This window comes from Zeus faber (genome assembly GCF_960531495.2).
Source record: "Zeus faber genome assembly, chromosome: 16".
NCBI lineage: Eukaryota > Metazoa > Chordata > Actinopteri > Zeiformes > Zeidae > Zeus > Zeus faber.
Genome location: NC_137202.1, coordinates 6,281,306 through 6,304,208, shown reverse-complemented (window position 1 = coordinate 6,304,208; position 22,903 = coordinate 6,281,306). Strand labels below are relative to the sequence as shown.

Here is a 22,903-nt window from a genome sequence, read left to right as displayed (position 1 = left end):
AATTACCACTGCTGCTTTTGCTCCTGTCTGGCAGAACCAATGTCTTGTCCCACCCGCTCCCCAGTCACTTAGTCCAGACGATTTATTGTCAGTGGTCAAATACATGTTTGATTATTTTTCTAATATCCAATACTGTTGCCTGACTATCTTTCTTTTATTTTGCTGTCCCTTCATCCTCTTTCTCTCCGATGGCCCCTCCCAGCTCTGATCCAGTTGATGGCTGCAGCAGAGGCGGGCAGAGACGTGGCCTACTTCACCTTCGGAGACGCCAAGTTGATGAGAGACATTTATGAAATGCACACATTCCTCACCGAAAGACAAATCACTGTCGGTAAGAGTCTCAGGCGCCAGGCCACGCATCGTCTCTGCTACATAGATTACATAATGGACGCAAACGAATGCGGCTGCGGCGAGTGGCGCTCGCGGGGACCGACCATATGTCTCTCAGGGGCTGTTTGAAGTACACTCAGCTTCATTAAGGCAGCATTGCCGATAAATAACAGAACGCTGTCAATGTCTGTGTTAAGTTATTCCGCTTTATAGGCCGTCTCATTTCCGCAGCCCGAGTATCCGCATTACTGCCTGACTTGACCCCAGCCTCTCTCCTCCCCTCCCCGCCTTTTATTTCCTTTCTCTCTGACATTTATTGAAGCCTTTCAGAGAAATTTCCCTCCAGCCATCCATTTCCTAAAGTGGAGCAGCGCAGAATAGGCCAACAGTGTGTGCGTGCGTGCGTGCGTGCGTGCTTTTCTGCGTGCATACATGTTCGATTTGTGAATTAAATAGTTTGATTTTTTTCCTGCTGCTGTTTTATTCTCTCTAAACCCACGAGTGGTGTCAAACTCATTTTAGGTCGCTGGCCGGATTGGTCAAAATACAACTTTGTGTGGGCTGGATGATTTTAATGACGTTGGGATCAGGCAAGATTCAAGCATATTAAGTTACAGTTTTTCCCCCCGCACTGCTCTCACCTCTCAATATTCAATTTGACAATTTTTGTTTCATTTTATGAACAAGATCGACTAGATTGCTTCTTATATCTCGGTGATCTCAACTCCACTGCTGTTGATCCCGCTGTATCAATAATAATTGCTCATACTCTGTATATACAGTACATGCTGAAATTGAATATTAAATTGAAAAAAGGTGTTTATTAAAAGTAAATATATATGTGTGTATATATACAGTATTTATACACCGATCAGCCACATCATGAAAACCACCTGCCTAATATTGTGTAGCTCCCCCTCAGCATGGACTCCACAAGACCTCTGAAGGTGTCCTGTGGTGTCTGGCACCAAGACGTTAGCAGCAGTTCCTTTAAGTCCTGTTATACCCCTTTTCCACTGCCCCAAAAACCCGGTAACACCCGCTAGCATCCAGCATTTGTCATCAGTGGGAAAGGAAAAAACCTGGGTCTCAGTCCCATGTCAAATGACCCGGCAATACACCCGGGTTTTAATCAGCTGCACCTCGGCTCAGATGTAAACAGAACACTCTGCGATGCGACACGCATTGAAGTTACGTACGTTGTCACGTAAATAGACAGGAATATCAGATGATCATTCCATCATTTCTAGTTTTCTACTGTAGTGTTGGGTTGTTCATGAATGAACAGATTCTTTTGAACGGCTCAAAACACTTTTTCCCCATGTTTTATGTCATTTTTTGTTGAAGTTACTGTCTCCTCTACTGTTTTGTGCCCAATCACACTGGCACCATGACACGCCCCTTTTCTGAAGTGTTTGTGACTTCAAACATGACACACCAGAAAAAAAACACATCTCTCCTGGCAATGGGAAAGGTGTCATTCACCTGTTTTAAGGTGGTTTACCCGGGTAACCCGCTAATTTTGGTGGGAAAACGGTATAAGTTGGGTCTGGGGAATTGGGAACTCTTTGTCATGACATGTTCTTCAAATGACTCCTGAACAATTTTTGCAGTGTGGCAAGGGTGCATTATGTTGCTGAAAGAGGCCACTGCCATCAGGGAATACCGGTGCCATGAAGGGTTGTACTTGGTCAGCGACAATGTTTAGGAAGGTGCTACGTGTCAAAGTAACATCCACATGAATGCCAGGACCCAAGGTTTCCCAGCAGAACATTGCCCAGAGCATCACACTGCCCCTGCCGGCTTGACTTCTTCTTCTCCTCTGACCGGTCTGCTGCTACGCAGCCCCATACACAGCAAGCTGTGATGCACCGTGTGTTCTGACACCTTTCTATCATAGCAGCATTAACTTTTTCACCAATTTGTGCTTCTGATCAGTCATAACATTAAGACTTAAAACCGCCTGCCTAATATCGGACCAGACTTCGCCCATTACCCTGTCGTCAGTTCACCGGTTGTCCTTCCTTGGAATACTTTTGGTAGGTACTAACCACTGCATACCAGGAACACCCCACAAGAACCATCATTTTGGAGATGCTCTGACCCAGTCGTTAGCAATCACTATTTGGTCCTTGTCAAAGTCGCTCAGATCCTTACGCTTGCCCATTTTTCCTGCTTCCAACACATCAACTTCAAGAACTGACTGTTCACTTGCTGCCTTATATATTCCACCCCTTGACAGGTGTGATTGGAACAAGATCAGTGATGTCATTCACACAGTGTTGTGGCTGATTGCTGTGTATATATATATATATATATATATATTACATGTATATATCATTTCTAATAAAAAGTTATTTACCTCAAAATGTCCCGCGGGTCAGATGAGACCCTTCTTTGACAGCCCTGCCCTAACCTTTCAATCCTTGTCCACTGTCTTCTTCCCCTCTCTCTCTTCACCTGGTACCCTTTTCTGTCTGTCTGTCTGTCTGTCTGCCTGTTTCTCTCTCTTTCTCTCTCTCTGTCTGTTTATCTGTCTCTGTCTCTCTCTTTCTCTCTGTGTCCGTCTCTCTCTCTCTCTCTCTCTCTCTCTCTCTCTCTCCAGGGAGGCTGTACGGCCTGTTGAACCAGTACTTCAGCTCGGTTTGTAAGAACTGCCGTACGGCTCGCCCAGACCTCAGCCTCTACGGCTTCATCCAGGAGCGGCTGTCCTCCTCCTCCTCCTCCTCCTCCTCCTGCAGGACGCTCGGAGACGCCTCCCACTCCCCCGCCAAGGACACCAGGACGTCCCCCGCCACCTTGGACTATCTCTAAAGCACTTAGGCTCCGCCTCCGCCCCCCGTCCCAAATAGATTCCAGGTGTAAAAACATCAGTGTGCGCTGCCGCTGTCTCTAGCGCTCTCACTCGCAATCACTCTCTCTTTCTCTCTTATGTCTGTCTCCCTCTTTCTTTTTGTCTCCCTGTCTCTCTCCCGCTCTGTCTGTCTCTCAATCAATGTCGACCTCTCTTCATCTCTCTCTGTCTGTTGCTTTGTTTCTCTCTGTCCATCTCTCTGTCTCTTCGCTGCTCTTTCAATCTGTCTCTCTCTCTCTCTCTCTCTCTCTCTCTCTCTATCTCTCTCTCTCTCTCTCTCTCTCTCTCTCTCTCTCTCTCTCTCTTTCCATCACACACACGCCCTTTAAGTTTGTGAGTCAGTACACAAACTACCCGAATACGCTCTTTGCCTTGTGTCTCTGGTGGTGCAGTGGGTGTCCTGTAGTAGGAGTAGGAGTCCTGCCGCAGACTTATAGCAATATAGTAAATCCTGTTGCTGTCGAGCCTTCCTTTATTCCCTTTGTTCCCAGACCAGTTGTCGGTAGATCGGGTCCAAACAGGGCCAAAATACTCACCATGTGCATGGATGTGTGGATCAGACATCGGCAGCTAGTGATGGACCGATGCCAGGACCGGTATATAACAAGTTATATGCCTTATACAACTTTTTGAAACATAAGTGTGTTGTATGTCTCTGATGGGGAAGTATGTCTTTATATAATTACTGACTACTAACCGTGTTAATTTACGCTGTTCAATTCAAGAGGAACGGATCGGAACAGTCCTCCGCATTGGCCGATACTTTTAAAATAGATTTTGGGTTCTGAATCTGTATCAGTCCATCTCTAATTGTTTGATGTTGTAATCCAGGGCATGATGGTACTCACCGGTTTCCTCGTCCCGTGTTGTGTTTACTGCTTTTTGACCGAGTTGTCCGATCCGTCTTCTGCACCCGCGCAAAGCACGAGGTGCCACGATGCCGAGAGATTGAATGCCATACTGTAAGACTATGCATGTTGCACACTTTCAATTTCCCCAAATTATCAATAGAATATATGCTGCTGTTTTCAATCTTGTCTTTTTTTTTTTTTTTCTTTTAAATTCAAACACATGCCATTCGTGACTCATTCTAATAATATAATACTGTATGTTCCCCCCAAAATCATGAAAAAAATGTAAATTGATGTGAGAATCAGAGATTAGGGTTCAGGTTCAGCTTCTGAGTAATTACTGGAAGCTCAAGATACATTCTAAGAGTGGGCGGGTGCAGAAATACTTGTGTACCAAAATATATAGTATTTTTACGGGAGGTGATTGTCTTTTTTATTTTATGTTAATTTTCATGTATTTTTGATTGAATATGAATACTATTTAATTAATAGATTGATTAAAATTTAAATATGGAATTGAAAGCTGTAATTGTATTAAATTGTATTGTAGGTTTCTTAAGTTGTACTCTTTTTATTATAATTTCTTAATTAAAATATATCCTGTTAGAATTGCCTAAAGTCATTCCAATGCAATTCACATGGGATTTTTAATAATTTACTGATATCTACAGTCGGTGAGTTTCAGTTCACATCTGGTTTGTGCAACTATGCGTTAACCGATGTGTTCAGACATAAAGAACATTTAAGTAATAACCTTATTATTTTGTACACTGAGCGTCTTTCCTTTGCACAAGTTAGGTTAAATTATTCATAGATAATCTAAATATTTCCTTTATTGCCCCGTTTTGCTATTATCAGAAGTAATTTTCTGTTTTATGTTTGGACTCAAGATTCGTCACGATCATAATCTCATGCATTATTAAATCATTTGAAACGCGATTGATTTTTAGTGAGACAGCACATATAGCTCCGGCTCTCAGGCTAATTTAATTCCGCCTCCAACGTCTTTATTAGATGAATTAGGATTCTTAAATAACCTCATGACGTGCGCTCCCTTAAATGATGTGTAGGCTCGCTGGAGAAAGTGGATTACATATTATGTGCCTCTGCTCTTTGTAATGACTCGCAGAGCCTGTTTGGTTCAGGAGGGAGAACTGTTGATTCCTGCAGCGTCTGGACGAGCTGGAAGGACTTATCAAGGATACTCATAACTGAATTAAATAAACCGCTAGGTTAACCACAGCCTAGTAAACTCCTGAAGTCTGATCCAATAATAATGAATAATCCAATAAATAAAGTGTTTCATGCTAACGCTAGAAATCATTTTGGCCTTATCCAAACTACAATTGCTATATTTAACAAAAGAAAAAAAATGCATTTCAAATATGGATATCATTTCAGGTTTGTATAGTTTTGACCTGGCAGGAAATTATTAGAATGTTGTGCAGCAGCTCCTGGCTTCGCCTGCGTAGTGCAGTTATTATTCGAAACGGCATGTAATTTACCACAAAGCTTAATGTTACCCAGCGGCACCCGGTCCCTTCAGAGATGAATACTATTAATAAAACGCCAGAAAATAACTGGTCTTCACTCCATCTTTGTCAGGTCACGACAACAAAATGGCATTTTCTATTCATAATTGCATAACCTCCCCTTTTACAGGTCAGCGATAGAGTGCCACGACAGAAGTCAAGGCTCCGGCTTCGAGAGGCGTGGGAATATAAATTGTGCAGGATTCAAGGATATGATTGACACAAGCAAGAACTTTGTACAGCAAAACCGAATGAAATGATTGTCAAACTAGAACATTGATAAAACCCTTGTTTCTTTTAATATATACATAATTTAGCTTGCTATTATGAAGTATATGTTTCGTAGTTTCCGAGAGCAAGTTACGAGTCTTCCTGTGCAACTCGTGGGTTCTATGAAATCTGAAAACAAACGAATACGGTTTAATAACTATTCAGGGACTCACGGGTGAAATAAGGCGTCTTTACCGTTGTGTGCACGCTGATATTTCGACGCGGCAACGAGTGGTCTGACGGTACATCACTTTCAAACCCCATTTTCTCGGCTGTGTGTTATGATTGCTGTGATTGATGCGACTGCTTCCTTCAATGCCAGTGAGCATGAATGATGAGAAGCCAGATAAAGAGGAGTGTGGCTCTGGAGGGGAAGGAAAGAGGCGAATAAAGGGATCATTTTCCTCTGGCTTAAGCCCCTCATGTTGGAAGCCCATCAATCAGAGCCCACTTGCTCAAATGACTCATGTTCAGTCTTTCTAAAAGTTTAATTGGTTTATATAATTAACACTGAGGGGGGAAGACATATGTATGTTGTCTCGCAGACTGAGGAATTGCTCTTTCCACCACGGCTTTCCACGGGTGCGTGCTCGTGTAAAGGCACAGATGGGATGAGGGGAGTCTGATAACAAATGAAACAGGTAATTGCTATCTGTTGACAAAGCTGATTTGGGGGGGGACCTGTAAATTGAGATTACTTGGAGGCCTATTTTGTGAAAGTATGAAATTACGGAAATAACTGGGTGATGAAACGTGTTTTTGTTGTGAGCTTTAAATCTTTTTATGGGTGGGTGGGGGGCGGGGGGTTGTTAAACAAGGTCTCATTTCTGTACTAAAGTAAGTGGAATATCTGCTGCTATTTTATGGGAATGCAGGCCTACGGGTTCTATTTTAGCAAGGCCTGTCAACGGTGGCATAAATACCAATGTAGAAGTACTTAATTACTGTATTTAAGAGTATTTAAGCATCTGTTCTTGCTTGGATATAGTCCGTTTTGGAGGGGTTTTTTTGGGCATATATCTATACATTTTAATCTACTGCATTTCTAACATTGCCAGGCACTATCTATAAATTGACACCGCTATGGGATTTGAAAACTGTAATCAGGATATGCTTGGGAAAAAAAATGGTACAATAGAGTTACACTACTGGATACTGGTGGTTACCAGGACCTCCACATGGACAGATGGATGGATGGATAGATGAATGGATGGATGCTGCAGGATGTGCAGAGCAGCAGCATCACCTGACGCAGGGGCCATGTCCTCCATCGGGTGGGGGGCGTGGCTCCAGTCGCATCGGGGTCACCTTGGGTACCTGCGTCCTTCTCCTGCCGCGTCCCCCAGGTTTCAGGCTCCAGGTGAACAGAGCACAGGAGTCTGAACTGCTCCCCGACTCCAGCGGCGGAGGAGCCGAGGCAGATTATCGGGATTAATCGTGACGTGGCGGGATTAGCCGTTCGAGGCAAACAAACACACCGGGACTCAAAGGCGTGGTGTTTGGATGCTGCTGTGGGAGCTGTGGCCTTGAGAACACCTGGACCGTGTCCGGGAAAAGGTGAGAAACCCTCCCGTGGAGTGGGTCAGACGCGCGGTGGGGGCGGGTGGTGGTGGTGGACAGTGTGCCTGCGCAAGGTCAGGAAGAGACGCACAGGCCGTCAAACAGTACAGTACCCTCCTGTGCCTCTTATCTTAACGTGTGCTTTGTTCAGCGTTTATTCTCTTACCATATAGATAAGAGGCAGTAAAGCTATGATATAATGATATAAGGACATGCAACCTCAGCAATCCGGAGTAATAGTGAGCACAAATTTATTAGTACACCGCGTTCCAAATTATTACGCTAATTGGATTTAAGTGTCCTAAAAATTAAATTTTTTGTTTTTCAATGGAACTCATGGATGGTATTGTGTCTCTGGGCTCTTTGGATCACTGAAATCATTCTCAGACACCTGTGATAATTCGTTTGCCAGGTGAGCCCAATCAAAGGAAAACTACTTTCCACATAATTAAGCAGGCCACAGGTTTCAAGCAATATGGAAAAGAAAAAGGATCTCTGCTGCTGCCGAAAAGTGTCAAATAGTGCAATGCCTTGGACAAGGTATGAAAACATTAGATATTTCACGAGAACTTAAGCGTGATCATCGTACTGTGAAGAGATTTGTGGCTGATTCAGAGCACAGATGAGTTCATGCAGATAAAGGCATAATGAGGAAGGTTTCTGCCAGACAAATTCATCGGATTAAGAGAGCAGCTGCTAAAATGCCGTTACAAAGCAGCAAACAGGTATTTGAAGCTGCTGGTGCCTCTGGAGTCCACGAACCTCAAGGTGTAGGATCCTCCACAGGCTTGCAGTTGTGCATAAACCTACTATTAGGCCACCCCTAACCAATGCTCACAAGCAGAAACGGTTGCAAACAGTCTTGTTTACTGATGAGTGCCGTGCAACCCTGGATCGTTCAGATGTGTGGAGTAGTGGATGGTTGGTGGAAGGCCACCATGTCCCAACAAGGCTGCGAAGTCAGCAAGGAGGTGGCGGAGTCATGTTTTTGGCCGGAATCATGGGGAGAGAGCTGGAAGGCCCCTTCAGGGTCCCTGAAGGTGTGAAAACGACCTCGGCAAAGTATATAGAGTTTGTGACTGACCACTTTCTACCATGGTACAAAAAGAAGAACCGTGCCTTCCCTAGCAAAATCATCTTCATTCATGACAATGCACCATCTCATGCAGCAGAGAATACCTCTGTGTCATTGGCATCAAAACAGTAGCTCTGGGAGGCTGTTCTGACATCCTGCAAAGAAATTCAAGCAGAAACTCTCCAAAACTTCACAAGTTCAATTGATGCAAAAATTGTGAAGGTGATATCAAAGAAGGGTCCTATGTTAACATGTAACTTGGCCTGTTAAGATGTTTTTAATTGAAATAGCTTTTGATTTCAGTAAATATTACCTCCTAATGCCGCACATTCAACAAATGACCATTTTCAGTTCTTTACAACCTATAAAATGTTTTGAAACTCTGTTGTGCATAATAATTTGGAACAGTGCATTTTGAATTTTTTTATTTTTGAAAAAAATACTGTTATCAATGGGAGGTTTGTTAAACAACATTCAAATTATACCCTAATGATGACTCGAAAATTATACTGACTGTCATTTGCATCGACTATTTAGGAAAATCAGAGAAAAATATCATTTGCATAATTATTTGGAACGCGGTGTATATTTGAAAAAAGGATGTTATTAAATTTGTGAGTTGAAGCCCTTTATAATATACCAGATCTTTTTTTCTAATTGAACAAAATGGAGAACACACAAAAAATCCTTTATCCAGAAGAGTGAGAGGGAGGAGCAGCAGATTTCAAGCAAAGAAGAATTAGGCATCTGGCTAAAAGAGTCACAAAGGCAGCAAAGTCTGCTTTATATTTTGGGAACGATAGAACGAGGCAAGGAACATCTAATGGTGCTGTGAGTAAGCGGGATCGACCGGAATTGTAATTTTTCGGGCTGTGGTAAGAAAGATTTCGGACAAGATGTGCAAGGCGGGACACGACCAAAAGCCGACATATTTTTGAACCGTTTCCTCTCCTCCCCCTCTTCCCCCGCATCCACCCCCCCCAGTCCTGCTTCACAGCCCCTCCCTCCCTCACGTCCTGCGGCTGTGAGTGGGTAATTTTTTTCTTCCACGTCACACTTTTTTTTTTTAACAATGAAATAATGCCCCTGGCACACCACTAGCCTGTCAAGCACTAAAAACCTCAGAAACATGTATCACTGAGCTAATTAGGGCGGCCTGCTTATAGTTAGAGATGCAAGACTTTTGAACCATTCATTCCTAGCGAACACATCTTTTAAATAACTCAGGAGTCAGGAGTCACTGGAGCAAAAGAGCGGGCGGGCGAGTCAGTCGACTCACAAACTGAAAATAATCAGGACTAAATTAAAGTCCAAGGCAAAAGGTTACTGATTAACTGTTTGCATTCCACCAAAATACAAAAAAATTGACAGAAAGAAATTATTCTTGTAAGAATTCCATTGACAACTCAGAGACGAGTCCTGCCTTGCTCACCCTGCGTTACACCAACTGAGTCAGAAAATTGAATGATTCTTTTTACTGAGTGACGCGTCAAGAGCCCAATCTCAAAAAAAAAAGAAAAAAGAATCAAAGCTTTATTCAATATGTATTGTCTACGCACCCAGTCTGGAGCCTGTTCTGCTGGAGCTGCGTTTCCGTGTGGAACTACTGAATGAGGTGAATTTGTGGAGCCTTGCATTTTTGATCTTGCAACACAAGAGAATCATTTCCATGATCACTTTATTTAATGGAATTTGAAAAATGTTTGAAAATGTTGATCTTGATTCGCTTGGTTCACAATTGACAGACCAGTCTCTCTCTCTCTCTGTCGTGGGAAACGCCCAGGCCGCCGCTCCATCTGGCGAGGCGGAGCAGCGACGGCCCTCCGCCCTGCTCCTGGGCCGAGCCATGTCCCAGACCCGGGGAGTCGCCCAGAAGGTGGAGGCGGACCACCTGGCCTGGCACACGCTCATCAGAGCCGATCAGGTACCGCAGCGCCACCCCCGCCATGTGGACTCATCGCCGTCAGATGGTCGCACATCTCACGGGCCGTCGTGTGGGTACAGTGTGTACAGTTGTGAGGTCACTCATTCACCCCTACATGCGGTAGCATGTACTTGTATTTCCACAGCGGCGTGGACTCTGTCTCCGAAAGCCGGAAAAACCAAACCTCAGATTGACTTGTCAGAGCAGATGCCTTTTTTTTCCCCAACACAAGCTCTTTATAATGTATTGCGTGTGCGCTCTTATTAAAAGGAATACACAATTTGTTTGTCGCTGCGTGTGGTTATGCAAATTGCAAGATTAACTGTAACCTACTTAGCCGGGCGGCTTTTTGAAAATGGAAATATCAAAGAGACTACTTGAACAAAACAGGTGGTTACATTTCCCGTTGCCCTCAGATTAATTAAGAGGAACTATCCCAGGGATTTATTAAATTCTGTCTTTTGGCATAGGCGTCACTTTATTCCCAGCTTGCGGCGAACCCACTGGGAGTGTGTGAGTGTGTGTGTGTGTGCGCACAGAAGCTGTGTGCAGTCAATGCAATGTACACATATGCGTGTGTGTGTTTGTCAACTCGTATGCATATCTGTAAATACATACATTCTATATTAATGGTGTTCAGATGTGTGTATGTACACTATATGTGAATTTATACAAGTGTGTGTGCGGGGTGAGGGTCTGATGCTTGTCTTTGTTAAGGAACAACGTTTACCTCAGGATCGGTCCATTTTCAAGATGTGACGTCAGTAAATCAAAGAGTAAACCATTGCTGCTTCCATTATCCTCCCCTATTTGTCCCCTATTTGTCTCTCTACCCGTAGCTCCGTGGCCACATATTGCCCAGTTGGGCTTACTGGGAATACTGGAATCTGACCTGGACTCATTTGTCTCCTCAGACCTCATCACTACCATCCACAAACTAGGTGAGCGGCTCAGAAAATCCCATAATATAACGTGTGGACACAACCTGGTGAAACTTGGATTTTCGTTTTTGTCTCATATGGTCTTTCAGGACTTAAAAATAAATTGTGGTATTGATGTGTGATTTCAAAAGTTTCTTCAAAATAAGATAACACTTTATTAACGCCCGGAGGGAAATTCAGCTGTTACAGCAGCAAAACTGTGTCAAGAAAGAGATAAAATGTCAAATTTGATTTAAAAGAATTTGTGTAAAAGTCCGGGTCCAGGAAGTAAAAGTCCTTCCACGCTTTTGCTTCAGCCATGATCCGGTCCAGTTGATTGTACTCCAGTTGGATTGATACTGATGAACCATCCACAAGGTTGATTGAAAATCCTGGAGTGCAATTTTACTTTCTGAACGCGCATTTTCCAGCTCTGATTAATATAGTATAACTACTATGAATCATAAACTACTATAAATGCACTTAAAATAAATCTACGTTTTATAACCTTTATTTAACTAGGAGTTCACAGCGAGATTAGAACCTCTTTTGCAAATGAGCGAACATCACTACCTGGCTTGGGAGCTGTACTGCTCAGGACAGGCGGGCCCTGCAGAGGGTGGTGCGTTCAGCTGAACATACCACTGGAACTACCCTCCCCACCCTGCAGGACTTATACACCAGAGGTGTAGTAGCAGAGCCCGCAGGATCATGAAGGATCCTCATCACCACAACAACGGACTGTTCCAGCTGCTGCTGTCAGGCAAGCACCTCCGCAGTCATGGAGTGAGAACAGAGACTGAGACTGAGTTTTTTCCCGCAAGCCATAAGAACTGTCAATGCTGACCTCACCAGGGGTCCTCACTGAGCCACACACATAGGCTCCACTACCTTCGGTACTGTATGTAGCATACTGTACCGCATACTGTGTCACTGTTCTGGGTTGTTCGGTGTTACCGTATTGCTGCGCTGTACTGTTGTATACTGTGCTGTATTATCCCACAAACACTACCTCACTTCATTCACATGCCACTTTAATGCACATATCTGTATATACATAATTGCCTATCTCATATACATAAGTCCATCCCATATACGTAAGCCTATTCCCTTTATCGATTACATTTTATTTTATTTTATTGTATATATTTTTATTTTATTCTATAAGTATTTGACTTACTGTATTACGTTTTAGGAATCAGTTAGTTGGTCTAGTAGAAAGAAATTTTCCTAGGACATATTTTGTGTAATCACTGGGTGCGTTGCATTACATTTCACTGCATATATGTATGAAAGTATGTATACGTATGTGACGAATAAACCCCTTGAATCTTGAAGGGAGAGGGTCAAATAGCAGCATTGAACACAATAGCAACAATACGGACAACAAAAATACATGACATAATGCATGAACAGGGCAGCGATATTTAGTCACATGTCAGGTGACTACAGCCAACAGCAACTACTTCCATTATTACATGTTTGAAATCATTTAAAGAGATAAGGGTCTCAAGTTTGAGCTCGGGCCGCAGATGGTCTCAGGACCAAGGACAGATCCAACCAAACTCTGCTCTGACACAAGGCACTTGAAACTGAAGTCGTTTGTGCGACCTAAGATTAAAACTGCTTTGTTCAAATAATAACTTCAAGTCAATAGGAAATATGAAATAATCGTATAAATTAGAATGTACCAGTGTTGTAGCCAATGCAAAGAGTGGGATGACCGCCGTATCATGGTGTATAAGAAACAATGATGGGTCCTGGAGCTCGAGTTAGTGACATACCTCATGGCTGAGTGATACTGGGCGTCAATTTTGGAGGCAAACGTGTAGATAGGATCACCAAAATCAATCTGAGACAGAAATACTGTAGGCAAGCCCAGTGTGAATTTTCATTTCTTTGTAAACATCAACGGACTGAATAAAGACACCATGCAGGCTGTTGACATTTCGTCAATTGCAGTAATTTCCCTTATTTGAGAGGAATTAATTTTAGGAAGTTCATATTGATACCTGCATGAACATTTGTACATGCCTGCTTGCAGCCGTACATCTTTTTCATTTTGTGGGAACAGTTTTTAGCTTGTCACCACTACCCGTGACAGGAAAATACACAGCATCCTTTGAAGAGAACACTTTATTAATCCTCGGCGGGGGGAAATTCAGGGAATAATGGAATTTATGGAAAGGGTTTTTATCAAATTATACGCTTTGCTTCACATAATTTTTTTTTATTGAAAGAAAAAATACCGTACTCAACCTGAACCTGAAAAACTTGAACCAGGGTTGTCACAATCATTAGCTTTTACTTGACAATTAATTCAGTTGTAATATTAAAATTATAAATAACCGCTGCAGGCTGCAATACACAGGGTCCAGTTGTGTTAGGTACGTATTTGTTTTCCGGGTTTTGTGAAACTGTTATAGTACATTCAATGTTGGATCCAAGGATGCAGAACACAGAGACAAACAAATGAGGGTTTAACAGAAATGATTGTGGGTAATCAGGTTTAGTTCGCCAAAGCCCAATTGAGAGAAAAGAAGAGAAGAGGAGAAAATGGTGCGAGTGGCAGAGATCCCTCTGGAGGCTCAAGTCCGAAAACCCAAGCGGGAGGCGACTGGCGTAGGAACCGCATGGTAGACGTTACCATCTGGCGACGACGAAGCTCCCGGGGTTAAACACCGCCACTTGAATGGTGTGTAGGTGGGTGAATGACGCACAGCTGTGTGGGTGAGCTGACAGGGAAGGCTCCAGGACCACGCCCACCTGCAGACACACAGACAGAGGACACACAGGAGGGAGGTGGGGGCGGGGTAAAACAAAACAAACTAACCCTGACAGAAACGCAGCACTTGTTGCAATTTTCCGAGTTTACCTTGAACGTCACATTGTTTTTTCACTCTTTGTTTCATAACTTTTCTGTGAGATTTTGTGTGGTTTTCGGAGATTTGTCTGGTCTTCTCTTTAAACATGAGTGTGACTAACCCCTAAGGATGGATGTTCCGTCCACTCCTTCTTGGACTTGGTCAGGCCGCACTGAGGAAAACCTGTCGTGATCGAGGGTCGAGCTCCGAGGCCGCCGCGTCCACTGCGAGGGACGCTGTTTTTTTTTTTGTTTTTTTTTTTACCTGGATTTAATGTTTTGGAAATAAATTGTGTATGAATAAAGACATTTTTTTACTTTAAGTATCTTATTTTACATGCGTTTTTCCCAATCACCGTGCACCGACATCACTGAATGTTCCTCTTGTGTCGTTAAATTCAAATGTCCCTCAAGAGCGGTGTTTAAACAATTGAACAGTCGTTCCTGGATCCTGCGGTGCGGCCATGAAAGAATGGGACGCTTCCTCCAAAGGTTCTTTAAACTGCCTGTGCTTCCGAAGACGCCTTCTGTGACCGATTATAGATTTCCAGGGTTTTGTGAAACGCAGCACGTGGCGCAGTATACGGAGTTTCGAGCGCTGAGTCACGGTATACACGCTGACACTAAACTTTCTTGGTAAGTGCGAGCGGTAGGTATTTATATAGTACACAATGAGCCAAGTCATCTGCTCCATGGTGTCACATACTAGATGTCATTCTTTCACCAAATAAATAATATGCAATAACATAAAACAATTTTTCTTGTGTCGCAAATTCCACACAGAAGAGTGAAGGCAGCGCGAGGGAGAAGTACAAGCGCAAAAAGCGGGTTTCAAAAACGGAAATTGAAAGAAGCAGCTGAGAAAGAAAAAGCAAAGCGGCCCATAACAGTTTCTTGAAGAAGGAAGACGAGAACAAATGTTATACAAGAACCTGATCACATTTCCGGTGAGGTCAGTTAATTGGTGAACGAGGCTGCTATGGTGAAAAGCAAGCGGCGCATGATGCGCTGCGATGGGGGCCCGCTTTGACCATCTTGCATTGAGGCCCGGCGCTGACTCGTTACACCACTGGCAGCTGGTACCGGATAATAAATGGATATTTGGGGTTGTCCTGATGGGCTGGTGCATACATTCAAAAATCGGAGACACCCCGGGGAAGATGTCTGTTCGTCCCAAACACATTACACTATCGTCCCGAGGATGACGGGGCAGCGTTCGTCTCGAGTCCTGCTCGGGTTGTCTGTCTACAGGGGTCGTCTGTGAACGCTATTGTGAGAGAGAAATGCATATGATCAACTGTTTGAATGATGTTTCACACGTTTTATACAGGACAATAGCCTTGTGTATGTAATGTGTTTTTAGAACATCGCCTCTGGGTTTTTAAAGGAGCCTATCTATCTCATGTAAAGAGACTGTTCTTTTCAACAATGTCAATTGTAGAATTGAAGAACCAGATCACATTCCATCGTCAACCAACCTCGTGTGGAGATAAGGATAACCCCGAGGGGGGCTTAATAGAGCGTTGTGTGTTTGTTTTATGACATAGTAGGATTGCGTCTGTGACCGGAGTTTGACTGTTAAATCAAGTTCAAGTTCAAGTTCAAGAGATTATTTGTCACATACACACACATACGGTCGTACATATATGCAGTGAAATGTCATGACACCCGGTGATTACGCACAATAAGCTCTACTGTTTGAGGGTAACATCCGGTGAGATGGTTGAGGGTCACAGTGTTGTAAATGACACCTGACCAATGGCACACAACCTCTCTTTGGTAAAAAAAAAACCTCTCTTGGTCAGTCGTTGGGGTAGACTGATCAGAACACTGCTTTGAAGCATGACATATCTTTCTCTTCATTCTGCAGAATAAATATCTTTAATACTCTCAGTTTTGTTGTTTTCCTGTGGCGGACGGATTAACCTCACCGACCACGCGGGAGAATTTCTCCAACGCTATGCAGTCCAAGTGGCTGGCGCAAGTAGCCGGACGGGAATGTCTTCTGAGAGACGAAGTCATGGACTTATATACCTTCGGATGATGATGTCACAAAGCGGCCAGCTCCAGAAATTAATTAAATTACGACAATTTCTCACTCATTTCTGCTCAAAACGTAGATTGATATTGATCAACCTCGAATGTCAAAACGTCTGCAATGTCCCGGTTCTAACAAGCTCTCAACCATGTCTCTGCATCCTGCCCTTGTCGTGTTTCAGATACTTTTAGCCCGAAAAACGCAGAAAAGACAAGTCCTGCCGGCTGGACCCCTAATAGATAAATGCTTAATTATTGCAGATGAGCCATCTACTGACATTAAACACTGGAATATAAACATTTGGATAGAAGGTTTCATTTTCCTCAATCAAACTGACGGAAAAGCTCTTAATTAAGATTCTTTTTATTTTGACATTTTTAACATTTGTTTGAAATGTCCCTTAAATTCAAATGGAAACATATGATTGTCGAATCTCAAGAGTTTACAAAATGATCAGATAATTGTGATGATGGTTTCACCTAATCATTGTGACAGCTCTAACCTGAACACACTGTAATAGTGTTTTTTTAATCTTTTATGAAACATAAACTTTGGAAACCACCGGTTTCCATTTGACTCCAGGGATCTCTTAAGTTTAATACCTGTATTATTATTATTATTATTATTATTATTCTGTGTTAATCCAACCTCACATGGGGTTGTTTACTCAAATAGGAGCACAAGATTTTCCTGCTTCGTAATTGGTTTAGCACAGTTCCGGCTTTGAAGTATTCAGTCGTAGACAGTCTCCATCCCTCCCCACAAAGAACACATGCATAAACATTTACATGCATGCAGACATATTATGGGTCTGCTCCATCAACTAGACCCTTGATTAGTCCAGCAGCTTTCCATGCAACGCTCCATTATGGCTCCACAGTCGGTCGTCTGGGTTCAGGTTGGTCCACGTAATGCCGCCATTAATCTCAGATGTAGCTCGTGTCATTCTCCATTTAATTTAGCAGACTGAAGGTACAGGGAACATGCTACAACCGTAATAGACCATCGCAAGCGGCTTAATAGCCACCGAGGAAACCACAACGAGATACTGCAGGGGGAGGGGGTCTCGTCTTTCAAGTTCATGCTGGTGGGTTATCTACGATCACCAGATGTATGGTTTCCGTAATGAAAGCTAATGATGGTCTCGCTGGTCCCGTCGCGGGTCATGGGTCAGCTGATTCCGCCGTGCGGGTCTATTCCTGGCCCCCTTCGTCCGTCCTGCGGTGGTAATACGATTTGCACCTGTCTCCTCTCGTGTTTGCCGGGATGTTGAGCGTTTCCAGCGTTCTCAGGTGGGTTTGGTCAGCACGGGCGCTCGCTCAGGTGGAGCCACAGACACTGTGGCTGTGTGTCCACACACAACTCTAGTCTCATACTGTATGAAGTCATCTTCTTCAACCAACTTTTACTCCACGTGAAGGTAAATGCTTAAGGTACTTTTTTTTTTTTTTTTTCCACAAATTGAAACGGCTTTTTAGAGAGTTTGAATGGATGTCTCAATAACATCCTGACAAACCTCTGTTGTGCAACAGATAACGGACACCTTGATATATTTACAAACTAAATCATATATCAATGGCTCTTTTAAAAATATAATAACATGAACATTTGAGAAAGATTTGCAATTATTAATAAAATATTTAAATTGTCAATTATCACAATCAGAATCTGTTTATTATGTGCCAGGCACATTTTCATATGGCAACTCTACAAATTACAAACAAAAAAAAGCCAAATTTGTTAAAACAGCCAAATAAACTAGCAAAATATATAAAAAAATATCCTAAAATAAAAGACAATTATACAAAAATAGCCAAATAAAAAACTAAAATAGTCATATATATAAAAACCAAATATACAAAATAAATAAATTAAGTTAAAATAATAAATTAAGAAAAAAGCAATAGCTGAGGCTAGGTGGCAGTATGGCTGTATAAAGATGAGGTTATTTTGTACGAGAAGTCTTTTTCTTTCACACCATTTGAATTTCCAGCATTTTTAATGAGCCTTTCCCTCTCTTCATCCCAGGGTTCTACAGTCTGGATGAGTCTGACTTGGACAAGAACTTCCAGCTGCCCTCCACCACCATTCATCGGAGGAGACCAAACCACGCTGCCTCTGAGGGAGATCATACGCAGACTGGAGGTAAGAATAAATTATTTGTTATATTATCACTCCAGTGACTGGAGAAATACACGACAATACTGCCAATTATCTATGTAAATTTATATGATAAAATTATTAAAATCTCTTTCTCAGACATCGTACTGCGGTCACATCGTGATATAGTTCATGTTTATCAACAATGTAGAGCACTGCCGGTGAATCCGGCAGAAGTTTGAAACTCCGGGAGCCATGCGGTTCACCAACGCCGAGAAGAGCACTCTGCTGGCCCGGCTCGTCAGATCCACGCGGTCAGGACCGAACACCGGGCCCAAATTCGCTGGAAACAACCGGACTAACTGTTAGTTATAGTAAACATCTGAGCGCCATGCATCAAAAACTCAGGTGTTTTCATTTCCTCTTTAATGTGAGGTCCAAAATAACTCGGATAAACACTGAAGTCCATTGGAGCTCCTTGCACTTCTCATTTGGTTCTGAGCCATTGGTACAAAAACACAGTAAACACCACAAAACAGCGTATGGACAGTGTTAATAACTGTCTTCATCCTTGTGTGTAATTTATCACATTTTGCACAATGCCCCAAAGGATGTTGTTGCAAATTTGAAAGTGTATCCGAATAACACTGATATACTATGAACACAGTCTTTGTACCAATATGGATTCTGGCGGCCATATTGAATTCATCATTGAATATTATGACAGGGTTGGTTGATGGTGTATCATCAAATTCCTCCAGTTATCGGCATGTATACGGCCATATTGCATTTTGGGGGCCATGCCGATCCAGCATTGAATCCAATGCAAGGAGATAGAAAACTGCATAAACATGGAGAAGGGACCCAATAGCAAATCAGTTCAATATACGTATATTAACTTTATTTTTCATTTTTCATTTTCATTTCATTTCATTAACTTTATTTTTCAGTGATATTGTGGCAGCCATATGGGATTTTGGTGGACATATTGGAATTTGGGCCAAATCTGAGATGCCCCCCTTATATGCAGAATGAGAAAAACCTTGATTAAATAAAGTGGCGTTTTTTCTGTGTCTGGGCACCTGTCCATATTATTTGCGACAAGTGTTATTTTGAATGACGTACACCAGAATGTAATCGCTCTTGGCGAGTTTTGGGTTTTTGTGCCCAGTTTCAAGGACTTCCTGGCCAGGAAATGGTCCTCTGAGAAGCGTTTTGTTCTGGAGGGCTGTGGGGTGCTCATCCCCGCGCTGAAAATCATCATCGATCAATCCAGCGCTGCCGGCATCGAGAGCGTCATCATGGGGATGCCTCATCGGCACAATGCTCCGTGTCAGACTTCCATTCAATCTATTAATGTTTTTAGTTTGGAGTTCTGTTCCTTGGTGAAGACCTCTACTGACTTAGGAAATCACATTTCTTCTTCCAGGGGTCGTTTGAACGTCTTGGCCAACGTGATTCAAAAGGACCTGGGCCAGATCTTCTGCCAATTTGACCCCAAACTTGAGACGTTATCAAATCAATGTGGATTGTGGCCGCAGAAATGTATTATTTCTTTAAAAAAAGTGTTGGTTCATTTTATTTTGCCATTTATTTCTTGTTTATTGTTTAATGGGTATATTTATTTTGTTCTTTATGGTTGACCATTAGGTGTATTAAGTTGTATTATTATAAGTTCAAGTTAAGTTAAGTATATAGTATATTGCCATTTTTTCTATCCATCTATCTACCTATCCATCTATCTATCTATCTATCTATCTATCTATCTATCTATCTATCTATCTATCTATCTATCTATCTATCTATCTATCTATCTATCTATCTATCTATCTATCTGTCTGTTTGTCTGTCTGTCTGTGTGTCTCTCGGTCTATCTATCTATCTATCTATATCGCGTTCTATTTATATAGCTACATGTATCTATCTAAAAGGAAGTAACCCTATCATGCAAGTTGTTTTCTTTGTATTTATGTGTGGTTAGGGGTCGGGAGACGTCAAATACCACCTTGGGATGTACTACGAGAGGATCAACCGCAAGACGAACAAGAACATTACACCGTCACTGATGGCGAACCCATCCCACCTGGAGGCGGTGGACGCCGTGGTGCAGGACAAGACTAAGGTCGAGTTCTACCAAGGAGACACACGGGGGAAGAAGGTAGCATCTTTCATATTCCGCAACACTATGATTGAATTTTTTAGCAATTCTGAATGAATCTACAAAATCCCAATCCAAAGATTTGCTATTGCCAGGTCATGTCCATCTTGATGCACAGCGACGCTGCTTTTGCTGGACAAGGGGTCGTATACGAGACCTTCAACCTCAGTGAACTCCCCTCCTACAGCACACATGGCACGGTCCATGTTGTTGTCAACAAGCAGGTATGGATTTGTTCTGGGTCCACGGTGTCCAGTTTTGTAATTGTTGGTCCGTATTACAGTTTTCCTGGTTCTGTGAAACGTGGCACAAGTTACAAAATTGACAAACACCATTGACTTACGTCCGGACCAATCAACGTGCACTAACGCCGCTGCATGTTGCTCTTCTGGCGTAAGTGCACGATTCAATTTTGGTCGGGTCAGGCTCTGGGCGAGCTGACGACACGCCAGGGGAGCACCGCAAGCTGACGCTCCTCGATGCGCCCCTCGGGAACGGGACCGGCCTGGGAAGACACTCGGTTGGCTTCCGACCGGGCCGGCCACCCTCCCCTCGCTTGGTTTGTTTTGTTGTGACCAGCCAGGGCTTGCTGTCGGGGCTCACACATATCCCTGAAGAACTGTGTTTTACCAACAGCGATAGTGCCTGGAACACGCAGTGCGGGCACAAAACAAAAGGTCCGTTCCTCCAATGGTTCTTCGAAATTCCTGCGGTGCGAAAACGTCTTCTTTGAACAATTACAGTTTTTGGGGTTTTGTAAAACGCAGCACGAGTTACAGTTTTCCGAGTTTAAGTTTAAGCTCTCAAGCTCTTAGTCTAGATGTGGCTCGAGGGATATGACTTCCAAAAGACGAAGCTTGGACTTACACGGAAATACACGGGGTCCAGTTTAGTTGCGTTAGCTACATATTACAGTTATCCCGGTTCTGTGAAACGCAGAACGAGTTACAATTTTCAGAGTCTAAATTGAACGCCACAACGGCTGCTCCAGTCTGTCGTCTGAACAGCTGTAACTACTACACGAAGCAACCAGGTCTACACAGCGCAACTCTCCGAATGTGAATGAGCAGAGATGAAGCCTTGACATATACAGTTGGTACTGGTTGCAGACACCTAGCGGCAGCGGGTTCGCTGGCGGTAAATGAGTCTAGACTGAGTGTAGTCTGTAGACGTTAGGTGGCAGCAGAGTGATGGGGGGGCATTCGGCAAAACCGTTGTTAAATCAAGCCCCTTTCCCACTTGCACTGAAAGCCGTAAATCCACTGGATATGTTGTATGGAATATGTGAGAAAAGGAGCCGGTGTCGATGTTCTGTAAAAGTTGTCCCGTAAATTTCCCCGCTCACGACGTAGTATCATTTTGAAAAATGCTGGTACAGCTGTGAATGGAAGTGTGATGTAACGGAAGCAGTGACATTTCCGTAAATTTGTGGTGGAGCCGAATCCAAATACAGCACAAATGTACTGTATTTATTTCACACAAATATTTAAAAAATGATTTCTCGAGTGATGATCCGAACCGTGGAGCTCGGCTGCACAGACGAGAAACTGAAACATGTTCAGTCTCTACGGAGACAGGTCTTGAAATTCTTACATTTATTAATTTTCTTCTCAAAAATGCCACACAGACCCTAGCCATGCCCTTTAGAGTAAGGGGTGCGGTGCGCTGACATTGGGCACAATTGCTTCGCTTGCCCTTAAAGCAGCAGGGTCCCTCCGCTGCTTTAAGGTCCAGCATTTTACGGATTCCACGTGGGAAAGCAGCTTGCTTGTGATCATACTTGTGAGTCAATTTTGACATGCAAAAATATTCTATTTGCATCAAAAATAGGCGGCAGCTTCTTTTTTTTAATTTTTCAAGAATGAAGGACACGTGAGGTCGCTTTTCTGTCTGGGTGTTGTTCTAAACAACCTGAATCCTCAATCCTCAATCATAAATAATAATAATAATAACAATAATAATAATAAGAATAAATACAGCCCAGGCAACAATACACAGGTTCCAGTTTAGTGATATTAGGTACATATTACAGGTTTCAGATGTTCCGAGGTTCCCGAATCTGCGCTCTGTGATTATATGCAGGGAGGTTTGTAGCGGACCGAGGGACTCTCTCCTACTGAGAATTTGCGGGCTGGACCCCCTATAATAATAATCATCATCATCATCATCATCATCATCATCATCATCATCATAATTATCATAATCATCATCATAATAATAAAAATAATAAATGATCATTTTCAAAAAAATTGTTTTATGTCCTAATTTATCAAAATTACAACATTTTCAGCGACTATACAAACAACTCTTCATTTGTTCTCCCTAATGGAGCAATTCACAAACTGAGGGAATGTTTCCAGTGTTTCTGTCAGGGTGACATGGTTAAAATCCCCGGAGACTGCAATGATTATTTGTTGTTGTTTAATAT

The 22,903-nt window shown here is 42.8% G+C and overlaps 2 protein-coding genes across 2 annotated transcripts in view; both read left to right on the top strand.

The window, feature by feature from the left end:
- Positions 1-4,556, top strand: part of parga (poly (ADP-ribose) glycohydrolase a) — a 34,554-nt gene extending 29,998 nt beyond the window's left edge. The window contains exons 16-17 of the mRNA XM_080017257.1: positions 203-331; positions 2,936-4,556. Of these exons, the coding sequence (XP_079873383.1) occupies positions 203-331; positions 2,936-3,144 (338 nt within the window). The 3' untranslated portion in view covers positions 3,145-4,556. The remainder of the gene's footprint in view (positions 1-202; positions 332-2,935) is intronic.
- Positions 4,557-8,397: 3,841 nt separating this feature from the next.
- Positions 8,398-22,903, top strand: part of ogdhl (oxoglutarate dehydrogenase L) — a gene marked incomplete at both ends in the record, with an annotated part of 33,821 nt that continues 19,315 nt past the window's right edge. The window contains 14 exon segments of the mRNA XM_080017025.1: positions 8,398-8,437; positions 10,218-10,396; positions 11,236-11,242; positions 11,245-11,337; positions 18,246-18,304; positions 18,306-18,362; positions 18,477-18,503; positions 18,507-18,539; positions 18,543-18,631; positions 19,489-19,635; positions 19,747-19,841; positions 19,993-19,997; positions 20,299-20,475; positions 20,571-20,699. Of these exon segments, the coding sequence (XP_079873151.1) occupies positions 8,398-8,437; positions 10,218-10,396; positions 11,236-11,242; positions 11,245-11,337; positions 18,246-18,304; positions 18,306-18,362; positions 18,477-18,503; positions 18,507-18,539; positions 18,543-18,631; positions 19,489-19,635; positions 19,747-19,841; positions 19,993-19,997; positions 20,299-20,475; positions 20,571-20,699 (1,137 nt within the window).